At 44.6% G+C, this 17363-nt stretch overlaps 1 protein-coding gene across 3 annotated transcripts in view; it reads right to left on the bottom strand.

Moving 5' to 3' along the window:
• Positions 1–1667: 1667 nt before the first annotated feature.
• The window catches only part of CREB3L2 (cAMP responsive element binding protein 3 like 2), a 127098-nt gene continuing 111402 nt past the window's right edge, over positions 1668–17363 (bottom strand). For all 3 annotated transcript variants that reach the window (XM_019031485.4, XM_063708793.1, XM_063708792.1), the window contains 4 exons: positions 12099–12198; positions 11691–11817; positions 9106–9322; positions 1668–7237 (listed from right to left, as the gene is read on the bottom strand). In XM_019031485.4, the coding sequence (XP_018887030.1) occupies positions 7162–7237; positions 9106–9322; positions 11691–11817; positions 12099–12198 (520 nt within the window). In that variant the 3' untranslated portion in view covers positions 1668–7161. The remainder of the gene's footprint in view (positions 7238–9105; positions 9323–11690; positions 11818–12098; positions 12199–17363) is intronic.

Here is a 17363-nt window from a genome sequence, read left to right on the forward strand (position 1 = left end):
GTTTTAGACACTGCTTTCTCTTCCCATGAACAAGCCACACTACTCCCTAGAGATCTCACTTTTCCTCTCCAGAACTTAAGTGGCAACCAGTGTGCAAAGAGATAATAGATCTGTATTCCCTCAAACTAAATCACAGCAGGCCCATCTGTGAAACCCCAGATGCCCATGAGTCTGGGATCAGCCTCTCATTTGATATTCATTTTAAAATGTAGGTTTTATGGTATGATTATTCGGGTATGGTGAGGCCAGCAGATTTTTATGGTATGATTATTTGGGGATGGTGAGGTCATTGAAAAGAAAAGACAGCTTGTTACTCATAGTTCCCAAGAGGAGAGGGGATGTCACGCAAGCCCATCTGGGGAAGCACCAGGGTGGCTCAAGAAGCAGGAAGAATGAAGGGAAAATGTGAGCAAGGGCTTTTATTGTGGTTTACGCAGGAAAAAACAGGCAACACAGGGTACACAGGTTTTGGATTGGCTAGTTTGAATAATTTCAGTAGGCTGCGGGGTTAGAGACTGTCTCTAGTTGTCTGGTACCTGGCCCTAGGGTACCTAGGGCAAGGGGAGAGTAGCCCAGAGTATGAAAGGCCACAGAGGAGGTGGCTGGGCTATGGGATCCAGGTCGGTTTGTATATGAAAGGCATGCTCCTAAGCTAGGAATGGGCTAGCCCTCGCACGGGCGGTCCCTCCAGGGTCGGCAAGGTCCTAGATGTCAAAGCATTAGAAATTCAGAAAATGGAAAGGCATGATTAATACAGAACATTCTCACATCAGTGAGTATTTGCCCTCTCCACACACCACTGAAAAGATATCAGCATATTGGGGGGTGGAGGAGCTTCAGAAATAGGCTCCCCATAAAAGAAAGAGTGGGGCATGATAATCAAAGCCTCTGAAGGGAAAGGCCCCCTTGTGTAACAACAAAAGGTCAAGGTGCTCTGAAGAGGACAAGACAGAGCAGATTAATGTACCCTCAAGGCCAGGGCAGGGTTGGGCATGCTGCTAAGGAAAAAAAACACAAAACAAACAAACAAAAAAATCCCATGTTTTGTTTTGTTTTTCCAAGTAAGCACAGTCCCTGGCCTTAGTCTCTAACATCCCAAGTCAGTCTGAGACTAAACGAAGCCCCCACACTCTGAGTGAAGAAAGCTACATTTGGATTCAAACATTGTAATGGAATGAAGATTACTCTGCTTGAGTGCACTGACCTTTATCAACCATTTCATCAGACTTTCTGGAGCATGAATCTGTTAGACATCCTCTGCAACTGTTCGTAGGAAGAAGGATCATTCCTTTCTGGCTCAAGTCCAAAGGATCTTTCTCAAGCAACCAGAAATGGGGAAAGCAAAATCAAATCCACAGACAGTTGAAATCTAGTTAGGGAATAGTTAGAGGAGACAACAAAAATAACAGTCATGCTGCATAAGTCCCTAGAGGACACTGTTTTTCTTCCCGTGGCTGCCTGAAAAAACAATTACATTCTCAATACTCCTCCAACTAAGGCTTGGATTCAGTCCTATATAACATACCGATTGCTGGTTTGAGGCTCTTCTTTCAGGCCAAGTAGGTATCCAGGAAAGAACGGTTCGGCACACATACACAAACCCATGCTCATAAAAAAACAACATGCTTTTCAAATTAGTACCGAGATTATAAAGACTGGGCAACATCTTACTATTTAAGAAAAAATATTTATTTGCAAGAAATGGAAATATAAAAGCATAACAATTTCAATTTATTTTTTTTTCCCAAACTAAGTACAAGTGTCCTACAAAGCTTTTTTTTTTTTTTTTTTTTTGGTATTTACTTAGCTATGATAAAGAATAAAAAGTCATTTAAAAAACGCGATAGGACAGATAACAGACTCACAACATATTTAGATTTAAACACTGCTGGTCTACGTAACCTGTTACAAAAGAGAGCAAAACCTAACTGTCAGCATAGACATTAAAGCTCACCGATGATTATAGCTCAGGGTCTGCTCAGCATTGTTTAAAAAGGGTCACTCACAGTTTTGTCAAAGAGTGCTGGTGTTCTCTATGAACTCATAAACTGTTTTATCTGAAAAGGTGATTTTCTAAGTAGTGTAAGCCATGGGTACATGGTGCAAAAAGTTCATGTTCTCACTCAGCTGGTGAGCAAAGGATGGGAGCAGAGAACAGAGCTAAAACCCCTGGTTTTCCTTTTCCCAGATGTAAAGCCTGCTAGCTGGAACTCACAGAAGATTGGAACAAAAAGATAGGAGATGGACACCTGGGGGACTGCTCCAGCATGAAGGGAAGCGATGAGCATCACACAGCAGAGCCATTGCAGGGGACAGGTGCTGTAATTCCTGCCCAGAGAACTTGAAAGCTTACAGTGTGCTCACAGGAAGGAATCGGCTCAGCTAGTCCAGAAATTGCTGCATTTCCCACATTACTTAGTTCTTTATTCATCCTGTGGTAAAGAGTCACCCTTGTTTTCTGTATCTATAAAACTGAAAGACTTAAAATTTACTTAGCACAGCACGCAACACCCTAGTAAATGCTCAAGAAATATTATTTCCCTTCCTTCTAGAAACCAAGGCTAAATAAAACATTCCTGAATTTTATGTTGTCCAAAATAACAAAACAAAACAACACCTAGTTTTTTCCTGTGTTAAGTGCTGACCCTTTGACCACAAAGGCATGGAACATTAATCTTCAAATGGGCCAGGTTCCTTTGCCCTGAGAAATGTTCCGCTATGAGGATTTATAATACCTTTAATCCTGGCTGGTTGTTTTTTTGATGTGATTGCACTCCTGCAAACTGGGATTTTCCTAATGGACGTAACCCTATTTCTTTTCTCCTGATGTGCAAATCTGATAGTGGCTCACTTTTAGGAAACCACTTTTGAGCCTTCAGAAAAAAATTTTCCCCCATACCCACCTCAATCTAATAATAAAAGAATATATACAAAATCTCCCAGTGATGAGGGATTCCTCAGTCATCCTGGATTTATATATAAGGCACGTTTAAGGCACAAATGAGCATGTAAGGGAGGAATGTGCATATGTGTGTGTGTGTGTGTGTGTGTGTCAGAGAGAGAAGAAGGGAGAGAGAAGTATAAGCATTTGGGTCTTTTGAATAACTATTATTAATGTTTCCTCAATTCCTTCTATTCCCCAATATTCCCTAGGGCCTCAGGCAACACTCTTCCTTATGAAACTGAAAAGTCTTAGGAGTAACTGAATGAATGAGTGAATGAACGAAACATCTAAGTCTTGTCTCTGGATCCTTCACAGCCCTCACGTCACCACCACCTACTCTCTCCTGTAACTGCCCTCCCAGCGGGGCCTATCCTAGCATGTGTCTATGGATATTCTCAGCTGAAGGTGGCCAAATAAAACGACTCTCAAGAGGGCACTACCTGCCCACGGCTTCACAGGTCCAGCCAGCCCAGCAAGCAGAAGTGCTGGTGTCTTTAACCCAGGTTTCTTAAAGACTGGCTTCAACAGAACCAACTGTAGTGACTTGGGGCAGATGAAGGGGAGGATGAAGGTCTTCTAGTGCATCTCTGCCCTCTCCGTGTTGGCAAGGTTGGCATGAATGGGCCATTATTCAACTGGGGGTGGGATGTCTCCATTTCTGGACTGTGCTCAAATTCACACCTCGTATGACATGTGGGCAGAGGAGCTGGCCTGGAGAGGCCTCTGATTCTGCCTCTATGCTTTTGCTGGGTCTGAGGACATGGGAGGGAGGAGCCATAAAATGCTGGAGAACAATTTTAATAAAACACTTATGAAAAAATGCTGGACACTTGACTCACTGCCAGAACAAAGAAGAGCCAATTCAACATCCCAACTTTATGGGCACGTAAGATTCACAAGCTGAACCAAGAGATTTAGGAAGAAAAAAAAAACATGGTAATTATAAGGGGTCTGTGAATAAGTTAAACTAAAAGCTGCTTTCACAATCTACAAATTAGGCCTCCAAATCAAAATCATTTATATTAACCAAAAGGTTATCTAATTTTGCCCATATTGGTGTCAAATCTCATCCCCACTCCCTGCCAAAAAAGAGCAACCTAGTTCAGCTGTCGGATTTTTATATAACACTCTCTTTATGTGAGCTAGACTCCAGAGTCCTCACACTTCACAGAAATTCTTTCTTAAAACTGGCACTGCAGCCTTTCATTTACAATATCCCTTTTTAAGTGCAAAGTCGAGGGCTGTGAAAAGAACCACGGTGGGGGGTCTGGGTTACTCAGGTCTTATCCAGTGAAAAATTAGTTCTCTGAATCTTTGCAAAACATCTCCTTCACTGGTGCAATCTAAGAAAGGGAAATGGGAAACTTGTTTACATGATGAAAAATATAATTAAGGGATTGACTCTTTATGGCTTATGACCGCTCTGACAGACTCGTATTTCTCAAAACTTACATTCAGAAGACACTGTCTGCCACTATTTGAAATCTTCAGAGCTAACCATAAGTTAATGACTAGTCTAAGAGGCCACTTGGTGGGGAAAACAAATCCACTGATATTCTGGTCTTAATCCCTGAACAGAAAATGTGCACACATCCATTAATTATTTGGAACCAATCTGGTGCTATACAACTCTTCTGTGTCCTCTTGACCCCATTTTGTCCTCCTAAAGGGACAACTGTTAGTTCCTTTAACCCACTCAAGCAAGGAGTGGAGGGCAGAGGTTTATCTAAAAGAGCAGTGATGTTGGTTCTTGGAGCCCCCTTAAAAGGGCCATCTGAGCTCTCTGCCTAATGTCCCATTGTCTACATAGATTCCATTTTGGAAGGACAGTTTCCCAGAGAAAGAGTCCTGCTGTTTGGAGGTCTAGAGAGAGTGATGTCAAGCAAGGGTAGTAAGGGAGAAAATAAAATCCTCAAAGCACTAAGGACAGGGGCTAGAAGTTTCCTTTATCTTCTCCCTCCTCATTTAGAAGAGCACGTTTCCTACTCTACGTCTGGGAGCCTTGAAAACCCAGTCTGGTTCAGTTGCAGCAGGTACATGGGTTGGCTCATTCTCTCACTTTTGCCCTTAAATTTGAAACCTTTCCTTCCTCATTGCCCTAATGCTACTTGAGTAAATCTTATCTTTTTGCCTTCCTTGGGCCCTATAGGCTGCCTATGCCTGATAATGACCTGACAGTTTAAAAGAGAGGGATGGGTCAGTGGAGGCCCATGGTTACCAGACACCAGCCAGGCCCAGCAGGATCTGGGCTGCAGACAGTGGAGCAGAGAGAAGCAGAAGCAGAACCTACTAGCAACCCTCCTCCTGCACAGCCCAGACAGTCTCCGCCCTGGCTAATGGGAGGGACAACAAGAACCCTCCAGACAACAGGGCTGCCAGGACTACGGGGGCCCGATCCAGCTTCCACTCACAGTGAGAAGATGAACTTGGCCGCTTTCCAGGCTGGAACCGTCTCCAGCATAGCAGACAGAGAGGAATCACTCACAGGGAGCCCCAAATGGGCCTAGACAGACAAGGCAGGGACCGACTTATGAGGTATGACGACAAATGTTAATAACATCAAATCCTGTACCTGATATGGAATGGAAGCCAGGGTGTGGGCTTAATCCCTCTAAGTACAGGCTCCAATAACAATGCAGATGACGCGTGTGGGGGTGGGTGGTGGGGGGAGAGAGAGAAGGAGAGACAGAGAGAGAGAGGGAGAGAGAGAAGCCAAAACCAAAGGCATTTCAGCTGCTAATAAAAATAAAATACAAACTCTATGCACATTTCCTACACAAAATCTTTCCCAAGCTCGGAAAAAACACTTGAGGGTTTTCTACATTACACAATAAAAAGGCAATTTCCACTTCTTATTTATATGAAAGAGGAAAGACTTTTTTAAACTACAAAAGTTACTTTTAACCATAAAAAAAAAAAAACTAAAAAACTAAAACTAGGTTGGGGGTTAGGTTGTATCTCTTTGGGCGAGCTGCAAAGTAGCCAAACCTGACTATCAAAGGTAAGAATGTGGATACACAAATGTCACCTACCCCACCCTGCTTTGTTGAGGTAGGGGACGAGGAGGACAAAGTGGAAGTGTGGAGGGAGGAGGGGCCAGGCAGGTGTGGAAAGCCAGCAAGGTTGTCTGAAATGTCTGTTGTCAGAACAGGGCTTCCCCTTCTCTGTCATGAAAACAGGATAGAAAAAGCTTGTGGCCAGGGAGCCCGGGGCCTGAGTGAGGCATTGTGTCATCTCTCGCTCTGAGCTCATCCTAGAGGCAGACACATACATGCTCAAGGGAACTTCTTTTTCAATGGTAATTATTCCAGTTAAAAGAAAAAACAAAGGAAAGGAAACAAAACATTGTCTGGAAAGACAGGGGATCCCAGAGCCTAGGGTGCCCTCCTAGCTCTGAAGGCTCGCAGAAAACTTGGCTAGCTTGAAAGGAGGCATCGATCTCTTCAGCGTGGTTGCTAGCAGGAAGCCTCGGCAAGCTAATAAATACTATTTACAAGTGGGGAGGAGAAGCTGGGGAGGCAGGACTATGGATGTGTGGGGAACCAGGTTGTGGGAGGTCCTAAAAGCGACAAGATGGGGCAGGTTTGCCTGGAGTAGAAAAGCCTGATCCCCTCAGGCATTGCACTTGCGGCCTGAGAATATGAACGAGAGCCCTCGCCTGCCAGTGCTGCTGCAGGAGACGAGACGATCCAGCGAGGGCTCCCAGGGGGCAGAGTGGGCGGAGGGCTGCTGTCGGGGGTATTCACACCAGAGACCCCAGTGCGAGCAAGGGAGGACATGGGTCAGTGCTTTGCCAAATACCAACAGGCATTATGGCATTTTTGTGGCCAGAGTCTGGGGTCTTGACTGAACAAGAGCCATCTCGTCTCCAAAGCGGGGGGTTACACCTCACAGGTGCACATTAGGCAGTATCTTTTTGGCACTATTGGTGGAAACAAGCCTGCTTGTCCCACCTCCAACCCCTAAAGTAATTTCCTATGGCAGTAAGAGAAAGGAAGGGAGGGAGGCAGGCTCCCTTCTGCACAGGAGGGGCATGGACCAGGGGGAGATGCTCTTTCGCTGCAGGGAAGTCCCAGGCTGGTCTCCCATCTGAAGCCACTAATGCTTGCCCATGTCTTCATGAAGATCCAGTGGCAAAGAGGAAAAGCTGATGACAAAGGTGGTTTGGGGATGTAAAAGTAGAGTTAAGGGAAAGGGAGGGGGTGCAGGCAGCCTCTTTAGAAAGTGGTGTTCACTCTTCTGTCGAGTTCTACAACTTTTAGTGTTTCATTCCCCTCCAGTTTGGCGCTGACCCTGTGAAGGCATTAAAAGGAAAACGAAGTATTAGTCACCAGCTGTTAGCTACAATTCTCATGCTTTGTAGCGTGATGCAATCATTCAGGAGTTGCAACTTGGTGAGACAGCCTGGGCATGTTTCTTGTCCTTTTCTCTCCTAGTAGCAATTCTCTGTTTCCAAAGTCCCCTGCTACCGGCCTCTCCACTAGTCCACATTCTTACCTTTATCTACACCCAAGGCATCCCAACCCTACTAAGGATAATCGTGGTGGCTTGATATTGATCTGTTATGAGATGCATTAAATTATTCTATTTACTTAGGATGTTTAGCCCTATGCTAAACTCAGGGAAGGAGAAAATAAAATGATAAGAGCTGATCCTTGGCCTAGAAGAGCTAATAATCCAGATAAAGATTTTTAACAATGAGCTAATTTGAAATAATAATAAATCCATAACAGAAAATAAATACATTATTAAATTGTGTAACAACCTGGAAAATTTCTAGGCATTCAGAGGAGGGCTAGGAGGCTTTGTTATCTAGGAGACATCATAGAACAAATGGGATTTGAAGGCGGCCTTGAACAGCTTAGCTGAGAGAAGAGAAACTGTGTCCAGAGCCAAGTAAGCAGGCACTGGGTCTTCTAGAGATCCCAGCGGTGGCTACATTGGCAAGTCTCTCTATGACGGGAATAATAATGATGCCTTACCACATGGGATACTTAAAAGGATTTGTATGATACTGTTTCAGTAGCCCTCAACCGAAAATCTAAAATCTAAAATGCTCCAAAATCTAGAAATTTCTGAGCATTGACATGACGCTCAAAGGAAATGCTCACTGAAGCATTTTGCATTTTTGGATTAGGGATGCTTAACTGTTAAGTATAATGCAAATATTCCAAAATCTGAAATCTGTAACACTTCTGGTCCCAGGCATTTCAGATAAGGGATACTCAACCTGCCTCACATCTGTAAAGTGCTTAAAATAGTTAAGTGCTAGTAAATGTTAAATATGTATGTATAATGTACACACATAAAAGTACTTCATTATAAACCTTCCCCTGCAGAATTAGGGGATGAAAGCTGAAGAATCTGAAACAAAATCTTCCCCATTTACATCGGAACGGCCTCATTTCTGGGAGGCACAGGAGCAGAGTTCAGCTAAATCACCAACCATGTCACACGTAACCAGGAGCATGCATGCAGGCCCAGGGACCTCCCCTATTACAATAACAATACCTTGCAGTCACATAAGCCTTTATGTTTACAAAGGGATTTTTCCCAGAAACTGAGAAACAACTCATGTAGAATTGGAGCCAAATAGAGGTTGTTCTCAATATGGAAATGTGTGCACAGTGCCTCTTAAATGGTACCCCTCAACATACATCTATAAGTATAAAACTATAATATGTATAGTTTTAATTAACACGTGTATTTACATATAAATCATAAACATATACTGACATATAGCACAATATATATCTACTCCCTAGTTGAAGCCATGGAACATGTCTTAAAGTTGGATTTGCACAGTAAACACATTGTGGTTACCTGGGCTGTGCATTCACTCGTGTGGCTTGGAAGGGAGGATGGAGACAGTGGCGGAAGGGCTTGAATCCCTTCCCCCACTTCTTGGTGCCACCACGCCAGCTCCCCGCTGATGCAGCAGACATAGGGGAGCTCATGCTGGCTTTTTTCCCCATCTCTGCTCAGGGCAACTGTTGGCCGGCAACAGACTCTCTGCAGTCCCAGGTCCTGGAAATAGGTCCTGAGAGAGCTGAGGGACTGAACCAGGCCTATGGAGAGTCTCAACCTCACATCCCAGGTTGCTGACTCATAACCCACCATCAGTGCACTAGAGGAGTTGGCTCTGTGTCTCTATGACTCACAGGTGCTGCTGCAGCTCCAAAAGCACTGACTTCTCCAGGCTGGTCTCATTCGAGATAATGAAATGGGGAAGATCCACATCCGGCCTGGACTCCAGCCCTGACACCCTGAGCAGGGAGGAACCTCTATCCCAGCCCCCCAGCTCCCCAGCCGAGCCCGGGCTGGATGGCTCCTCTGGGGGAGAATGTTCCTCGTAGATCAGCAGGTTTCTGGATCTCACTGAGGACAGAGCAGAATAACAAGGTGTTAGCAAAAGACCACAGGGGTCCAACACATCCCCTCACTCCAGGTGCTCAGGGCTGGTGGCAGATGACAATGTGTGTGTTCTCGTTGCCCAGAACTGTGGGTGCCAACAGGATTTGGCTTTCTATAAAGACTTTAGAGCTTCGGAGTTTGTGCACTGAAAAATTATACCAATTATACAGTGCTGGAAGAACAATAGAAAAGCAAATAAACACAAGGCAAACTACCACCCCCACTGCTTTGAAAATATAAAACTTCCCCCGTTACCACCCATAGCCATCTAGGGAAAATGATTCATGGAGAATGGGAGTGGAATACTTGGAGATGTCCAGACCCAGCTAAAAGAAGCAGCATTCCCAGTGAGTAGGTCTGGCAGGGGGATGAGGTACAGGGCATTTCATTTAGAAAGTGAAGAGGAGACACAAAGCCAAAGCCACAAATCAAAGGATAGAGACAATCTCCTTTGTTTTGTAGGACAGTAGTCACACAGCTAGATGGCTCTGTAGCAATTTTCCATGACATAGAAACTATGCTTCCAATTAAAATTAGAGAGATAGTTCCTTGGGGGGAAGAATTCTCAACAGGCCACTGAAATTATTTAATTGGAATGCTAGCACTTCTGTCATACCTGGCAGAGACACACCTGCCTGGTGAAGACCACAGACGTTTCAAGATGGCAAAATTTTCCCTATCCAAAATCCAGTACAGTAGTCCTCCCTTATCCATGGGGAATACATTTCAAGACCCCCAGTGGATGGCTGAGACCGAAGATAGAACTGAACCCTATATATATGGTATAAGGTATATATGTATAGGAAAAACCATACAGGGTTTATATATGGGCATATAGCATGTAGGGTTCATATGCCTTTTCCTATACATATGTACTTACGATAAAGTTTGATTTAGAAATTAGGCCCAGTAAGAAATTAACAATAATAATAAAATAGAACAATTCTAACCGTATCTTCTAATAAAAGTTACATGAATGTGGCCTCTCTCTCTCAAAATTTCTTATGGTGGTGTATTCAGCTATTTTCAGATAACTGCAGGTATTTTTATTGGCTGCAGGTAGTGTTTCTTATTATAGTGTATTCAGCTATTTTAAGGTAACTGCAGGTATGTTCATTGGCTACAGGTAACTGAAAGCTTAGAATGCAAAACCTCAGATAAGGGGGGACTACTGTACCGCCTAACCCCATGCTCATTCCTATAGGTGTAGGTGTGAATTTGTGTGTGTATTCCTTACTCACCATCCCTTTATTTCTAGGTGAGAACACCATCCGCTTCTTATCTGACACCGGAGTCCCCATATTCTCTAGATCTTGGGCATAAGGTTTTGGAAAGCAGGCTGATTCTTTTTGTTTGTTTGAGATGGAGTCTTGCTCTGCCGCCCAGGCTGGGGTGCAGTGGCACGATCTCGGCTCACTGCAACCTCCGCCTCCCGGGTTCACGCCACTCTCCTGCCTCAGCCTCCCAAGTAGCTGGGACTATAGGTGCATGCACCACCATGCCCAGCTAATTTTTGTATTTTTAGTAGAGACGGGGTTTCAGCATATTGGCCAGGCTGGTCTTGAACTCCTCACCTTGCTGATTCTTTTTTTTTTTTTTTTTTTGATGGAGTCTCACTCTGTCGTCTAGGCTGGAGTGCAGTGGTGCGATCTCGGCTCACTGCAAACTCCGCCTCCCAGGTTCACACCATTCTCCTGCCTCAGCCTCCCCAGTAGCTGGGACTACAGGTGCCTGCCACCACGCCCGGCTAATTTTTTTGTATTTTTTAGTAGCGATGGGGTTTCACAGTGTTAGCCAGGATAGTCTCAATCTCCTGACCTCGTGATCTGCCCGCCTCGGCCTCCCAAAGTGCTGGGGTTACAGGCGTGAGCCACCACGCCCGGCCCTGACCTTGCTGTTTATTTAATTTCACTTTACAAGCCCTTACTATATACATTGCATTACATTACTCATACAATTCCACTCAGTGGAGGCAGAAACACAGCAGTTCTCTTAAAACGTCACAGAAAGCGAAAGACTCTTTCCCTCATCTGCTTCCCTCTCCCTTATCAGAACTCAAAAATTAGATGTCAGAATGGATCAGGGAACACAGTCTAGAACAGCAGTTTGCAAACTGTGTTCTGTCAAGCTCTGGAGAATTCCCAGTGATGCCGCAGTCCAGTGGATGAGGGGCCCCAGGGGAACCCCCACTTGCCTCTTCAAAGGCAGAAGCTCCACTTTTACCACTTTTTAAACATTGGACTTACACAGTAGATTCCTTTTGGAAGGCTGAGAAACCCAGCTCTAGGGAAATAAAACAAGACCCTGCCCAACTTGCCACGTGCTGTCTTACCCACGGAGGCTGTGTAGGGCTCCTGCAGGGAATGCTGGCTGGGCAGAGCCATCTTGGTGGCAGAAGGATAGGGCCCGTAGCCTTGAAAGAAGCTGCCGAATGCAACGGCAAAGCACAGCACCACAACCTGTGGGAGAGAAAGAGGGGAGAGAGAACACGAGGGGCTGTGGACTTCGGCCTCTGGACAGCACAGCTTTATACTCAGGGACACAGACTCTCCTCTTCAGGCCAGTGTACTGCACCCACCAGTCACATCACCAGAGTGCCTCACCGAGGAACAGCCTCAGAGTGGAGTTCCTCCATGTGGTTTCTCCTACAGCACAGCACTTGGCCTTGGCAAGTGGAGGGAGAGGGGAGACAGGGGCCAGGCCAGGGGCGGTCACTGTGCTACCCTGCTGGGAAGCTCACCATGAGGCAGGTGCCAGTCTGCGTGCCAGCTAACTTGCAGGTTCGAGAAACCTTGCCCATCACCAAAGTCTGAAGCTTCTGGAGTTGCTGAAGGAGAGTCCTGCCAATGATAACAACAGCCGTGAGGGGAGTCTGACAGAGAAGAGATGCTTTTTGATCTCTCCATGTGACCCAAGAAGGCTGCCGTGCCTTTGTGCCTGCATTTCAACAGAGCCCCAAGGGACAGTTTCCTCTGGAAGAAGATATGAACACCAGTACCTTCTAGCACCATTGTCACAGAGCTCACTGGGGCTCAGAATCAGCCTTCACACTTGAAAGTCCTGTTCTTGCACTGCCCTGAGTTAGAGGTAACTGCCTCCACATTACCCCTGACAGGCTGTGGCTTGTTTCTCAGGGATTGAGAACAAAGGAAAAGGAACACTCTGATTGGATGGTGGCTAAAGTCAGAATGGTTGTGTCTCTCCTAAATTCCTATGCTAAAACCCAGTCCTCTATGTGACGGTATTAGGATGCAGCACCTTTGGGAGATGATTAAGTCATAAATGGAGCCCTCATTGATGGGATTCGTGCCCTTATAAGGAGCTGAAAAGACTAGAGTGCTTCCCTTCCACTATGAGAGGACACAGCAAGAAGCTGCTTTTTGTGAACCAGAAAGCAGGCCCTTGCCGAACACGGAATCTCCCAACACTTTTATCTTGGACTTCCCAGCCTCCAGAACTGTAAGAGATCAATTTCTGTTGTTTGTAAGTGACTTCGTTTATGACATTTTGTTATAGCAACCTGAACAGACTAAGAAAATGTCGATTAAAAGAAGAACTCATTTAACCAAGAGATGAGAAACATTGACAAAAACATAAAAAAGGGACAAAGGCAAAGAGAAGGAAAAATAAAAAATGACCAGCAGAGAACAACAGAAGGAGTGGCCAGAGGTGGGGGCTGTGACTGGAAATGCCAACACAGAGTAACAGGCATTCACAGGCAGGTTAGAAGAGAGAGAGAGAAAGGAGAGGAAAAACAAGAATGGCTCTGTTTAAAGGCAGAGAGGCAAACAGCCACCTGCAGCTCAAGCCTGTGGTTCTTAAACGCTCACAGCACCTCCAGAGTCAGAAACGAAGCCAACATATGAAAGAACAAAGATGCCTGCTCAACTGGACCCTCACGCCCAGAGTCAAGGGTCTTTAAAACCATCCTTTGAAACAGATTCTAGCCTTTCTCCAGAAAAAAGACAACAGAGCAAGAGCAGAAAAAAAAAAAGGAGACGTTTTATCCCTAAAATTGGACAACTGTGCCTCTCCTTAAAAGGCAAAGTTTGAGGGATAAGAACAGTCTTATATACTCTGCTCTGTGTGACATCAGCACACAGAGCAGATGGTAAAATTCTTTGCAAATTCTGAACGCTGCAAGGCATAGAAAAGGATCTGACAACACACCCTCCTGAGTTAGAGCACCCGGGAAGAGTTCCCTATGAGTGGTGTAAAGAGTTGAAGCTCCTCCTCATCCTCATCCCCCACCCCCAAACCCAGTGCATATGGCAAAGTGGAAAGATTTTATGAGCAGATGCTTTCTCTTGGGTCTCAAGGATTCTCAGAAAATGTGTGCTGTGATGTAACAATGTTAGACAGCCACATAAGTTCACTGGAAAACATCATCAAATCATTTGTTCACAGAACGCTGTGGACTTTCGCAGATAACTTGCTTCTCGTCACAGTCTACCCCCGAATAGCATTCAGGTGCTAGAAGGACAAGCAGATTTTTCCTGGGCTTACATCTTCACCCCCAGCTAGTACCAATGAAACAAGTTCTCCCAATTTGAGCAAATTAAGGAGAGGTTGGCCACAAGAATGGTTTTGCTTTCAGCAGTTTAAATGGCTAGGAGTGGTGGGTGAATTGGAGCAGCCCTCAGCACACAGAGTAGATGCTTTCTGGACTCAAAACTCCTTTCCGGGCCAGGCGCGGTGGCTCACGCCTGTAATCCCAACACTTTGGGAGGCCGAGGTGGCCAGATCACGAGGTCAGGAGTTCGAGACCAGCCTGGCCAACATAGTAAAGCCCTCATCTCTACTAAAATACAAAAAATTAGATGGGCATGGTGGCGGGCGTCTGTAATCCCAGTTACTCGGGAGGCTGAGGCAGGAGAATCGCTTGAACCCAGGAGGCAGAGGTTGTAGTAAGCTGGGATTGCACCATTGCACTCCAGCCCAGGCAACAGTGCGAGATTCCGTCTCAAAAAAAAAAAAAAAAAAATTCTATGCGGTTCTGTCTACATGACATTTTCCCCAGGTATAGTGATTTTAATTTAAGCAACACAGAATCATTCATTCTATTAGTTAATATCACTAATTTAAGTTCTATTTAATGTGAAGATCTTTTTTTGTACTTAATCGTACATTTTTGTTTGTTTCTGGTTATATAGAAGTATGATTGAATGTAGTTTAGACCTGGTTTATATTTAAATGTATTCAGGTACAATTTTTATTTTTCTTTTTTTTTTCTGGAGATAAAGTCTTGCTCTGTCGCACAGGCTGGAGTGCAGTGGTGTGATCACAGCTCACTGCAGCCTCAACCTCCTGAACTCGAGGAATCCTCCTGCCTCAGCCTCCTGAGTAGCTGGGAGGGAATACAGGTGTGAGTCATCATACCCAGCTAAGTTTCTTTTCTTTATTTTTTATAGAGACAGCATCTCTCACTTTGTTGCCCAGCTCGTCTGGAACTTCTGAGCTCAAACGATCCTCTCACCTCTGCCTCCCAAAGTGCTGGAATTACAGGCATGAGCCACTTGCACCCAGCACCATTTTCTTTAAAAGCATTTTGTATGTTTACTTAATGCTGAGAAATACTCAACAGCATAATTACTTTAAATTCTACTTAAAGAAAGTTTGCAACTAAATGGTTCTATGATGCAGCACCTTTCCTTCCTCATGAAACTTTTTCTCTGTTCTCCCAGGACTTCCCCAGAAAATTCCCTTCCTACCCAACAGCACAGCTGCCTTTTCCTTCTGCATTGCCACTTCCTGAGTGTGCATTCATTCTCACAGCGAGATTTCACTGGCCGAAGCATATATTTGACTCTCTACCACCTGTAATGCCAGCCCCAAAGCCCTTGCTGGGTTCTCCCTGCTGATATTTCTTCAAGTCCTTGGGCAAATTTCCAGGTAAGCCCACAGAAAAGACCACATGGCTCAAACCCTTTCCTCTTATTGCCAACCACTCTCTACGGTAGGAATGGGTCTCCCCTTCCTGCTAAGCTATGAAAAGTGGTCTCCCGTTCCCCTGGCCTGCTCAAGAGCTACTACTTCTGTAAGTGACAGCTGCCACTTTTCCTGGGCACCTCAGTTTTCCACTGGGCACTCCTGCTGCCTGTAAGCTGGTGGCCGCAAGGTGCTGAAGTTTAGCTATGCTCTGGGCATGAGGGAGTAAGGTTTCTCCATCCAGGCTTCAGTTAGTACCTTTCCAGATGGTACCAAAGCATGTTACTTTTGCTCCAAAGTCTTAAGCTGTTTTGAAAGGGGAATGACCACTTCCATCTTTTACCAACAATCCCTATTGACCAGCAGCCAGCCTGTACTTCCTCCCTGCCCATCCCCTACCCCTTGCCTAGTCCTTAGAGCATGAATAGCTTAAAAAAAAAAAAAAATCCACACAAGGAATCAGTCCTCCCTTCCAATTTCTGGTTGATATCTCTGGGCCCTGTACCCCTTTCCCTAGGATGAACAGTCTCCTAGGAGGCTCCCCAGTGCCTCCTGAAAACAGACTTTCAGCAGGCCAGATACACCTGAAGCCCACTGAAAGAATATCTTAGGCTCAAATTGGAATCCCTCATTCCCCAGTTACAGGTGTAAAGTGCTACAAGTTGGGAAGAAAGACCCTTCAAGAAGGGCTGGAGAGAGCAGGGAAGGCTGGTGTTTCCTGACTGCACAGCACTTTGCTTGGCATTCACGGACACATCCTTTCCCAACTCAAGATGACTATATTCTGAATCCACTGCAAATGAAAATGGTTGTTTAATAGTCCCTGATTTCTAACAGTTTATAATCTAACTCTTTAAGATGAGCAAACATGTAGTTTAAAATACACATTTTTAGTTCGAAATGTTGGTGGAAAGCGCGACAGTGACTAATAATATGCTGTTTGCCATTGCTTCTCCTACTGGTGCTGGAGAAAGTAAACGGAACTGATGGTGGAAATGACAACATGTGCAAGGCCCCATCAATCAGCAACACTGAGGCATTTCGCTCAGTCATCCCCAGAATCCAAACAGACTTCTATGATCCAATAAAGTTTGGGAAATTCACACACATCCATACAACAGAAACACTCCTTTTCATCATAAAAAAAGAAAATGAACAATGACAGAGTACTGAGTGCCTACTACTTGAGTTCCAAGAACTACATACACTAAAACACTGAGCAATCATCTCAAAGTCACGTAGCTAACAAGTAGAGGACCTAAGATGTAAACCAAAACCTATCTGACCCCATAGCTTGTGTACATTCCAACATGGTACAGCATGGTACCCTAATCAATAACCTACTAAAATTAATAATAAAGCATGTCTTAGTTAAGTAGATTTTTCTTAACTCCAGTAACAATATTATGTTGACACAGGCCCAACTGAGATATGTTCACCATAAAATATGAAAATATTACTATTAAAAGAGACTAAGCCATAGACGGAAGAGCCACAATAAAACCCATTCTGATGGCAAGGAGATGCATACTAACAAAATTTCAGTAACAATGACACAAAAACCATCAAGGCAAATAAATATTGTGTGGTATTTTCTCTGGATACATCAAAGATAAAATGCAGATAACAGATAAAAGAATCAAGGGTACTTCTTGCCTAGTTAAGGTGTCAGGAAGTCAAGCCTGGGCTTTATTTAGAAAAATGGAAAATATAAAACCTGTCTCTCTGTGAAACACCAAAAAAGCTGATGAGATGGCTTTAGAATTGCTAAGCTGATGCATATATATCAGGAGGATTGGCTCTAAAGGCAAAGACACCTGAGTTTCAATCAGAGGATGACTGCTATGTGCCTTTAATCAAGTTAAGTTCTGAGTTTAGGCAGCTACTCAGATGAATTCCCTTGACCACATCAGCTCATGGAATAATGAGAAAATGCCCCCTCCCAGGGTAACTCTGGGTTTGCTGAAGCAAATACATCTTTGAAGAGTGCTTGCTGTTTTCACTGATGACAGGTGAGGCCAGTCCTTTTTATGGGAAAGCCTGTGACCTCATAACTGATATGTTGGTTTGAGATGAT

This window comes from Gorilla gorilla, chromosome 6, assembly GCF_029281585.2.
Source record: "Gorilla gorilla gorilla isolate KB3781 chromosome 6, NHGRI_mGorGor1-v2.1_pri, whole genome shotgun sequence".
Taxonomy (NCBI): Eukaryota; Metazoa; Chordata; class Mammalia; order Primates; family Hominidae; genus Gorilla; species Gorilla gorilla.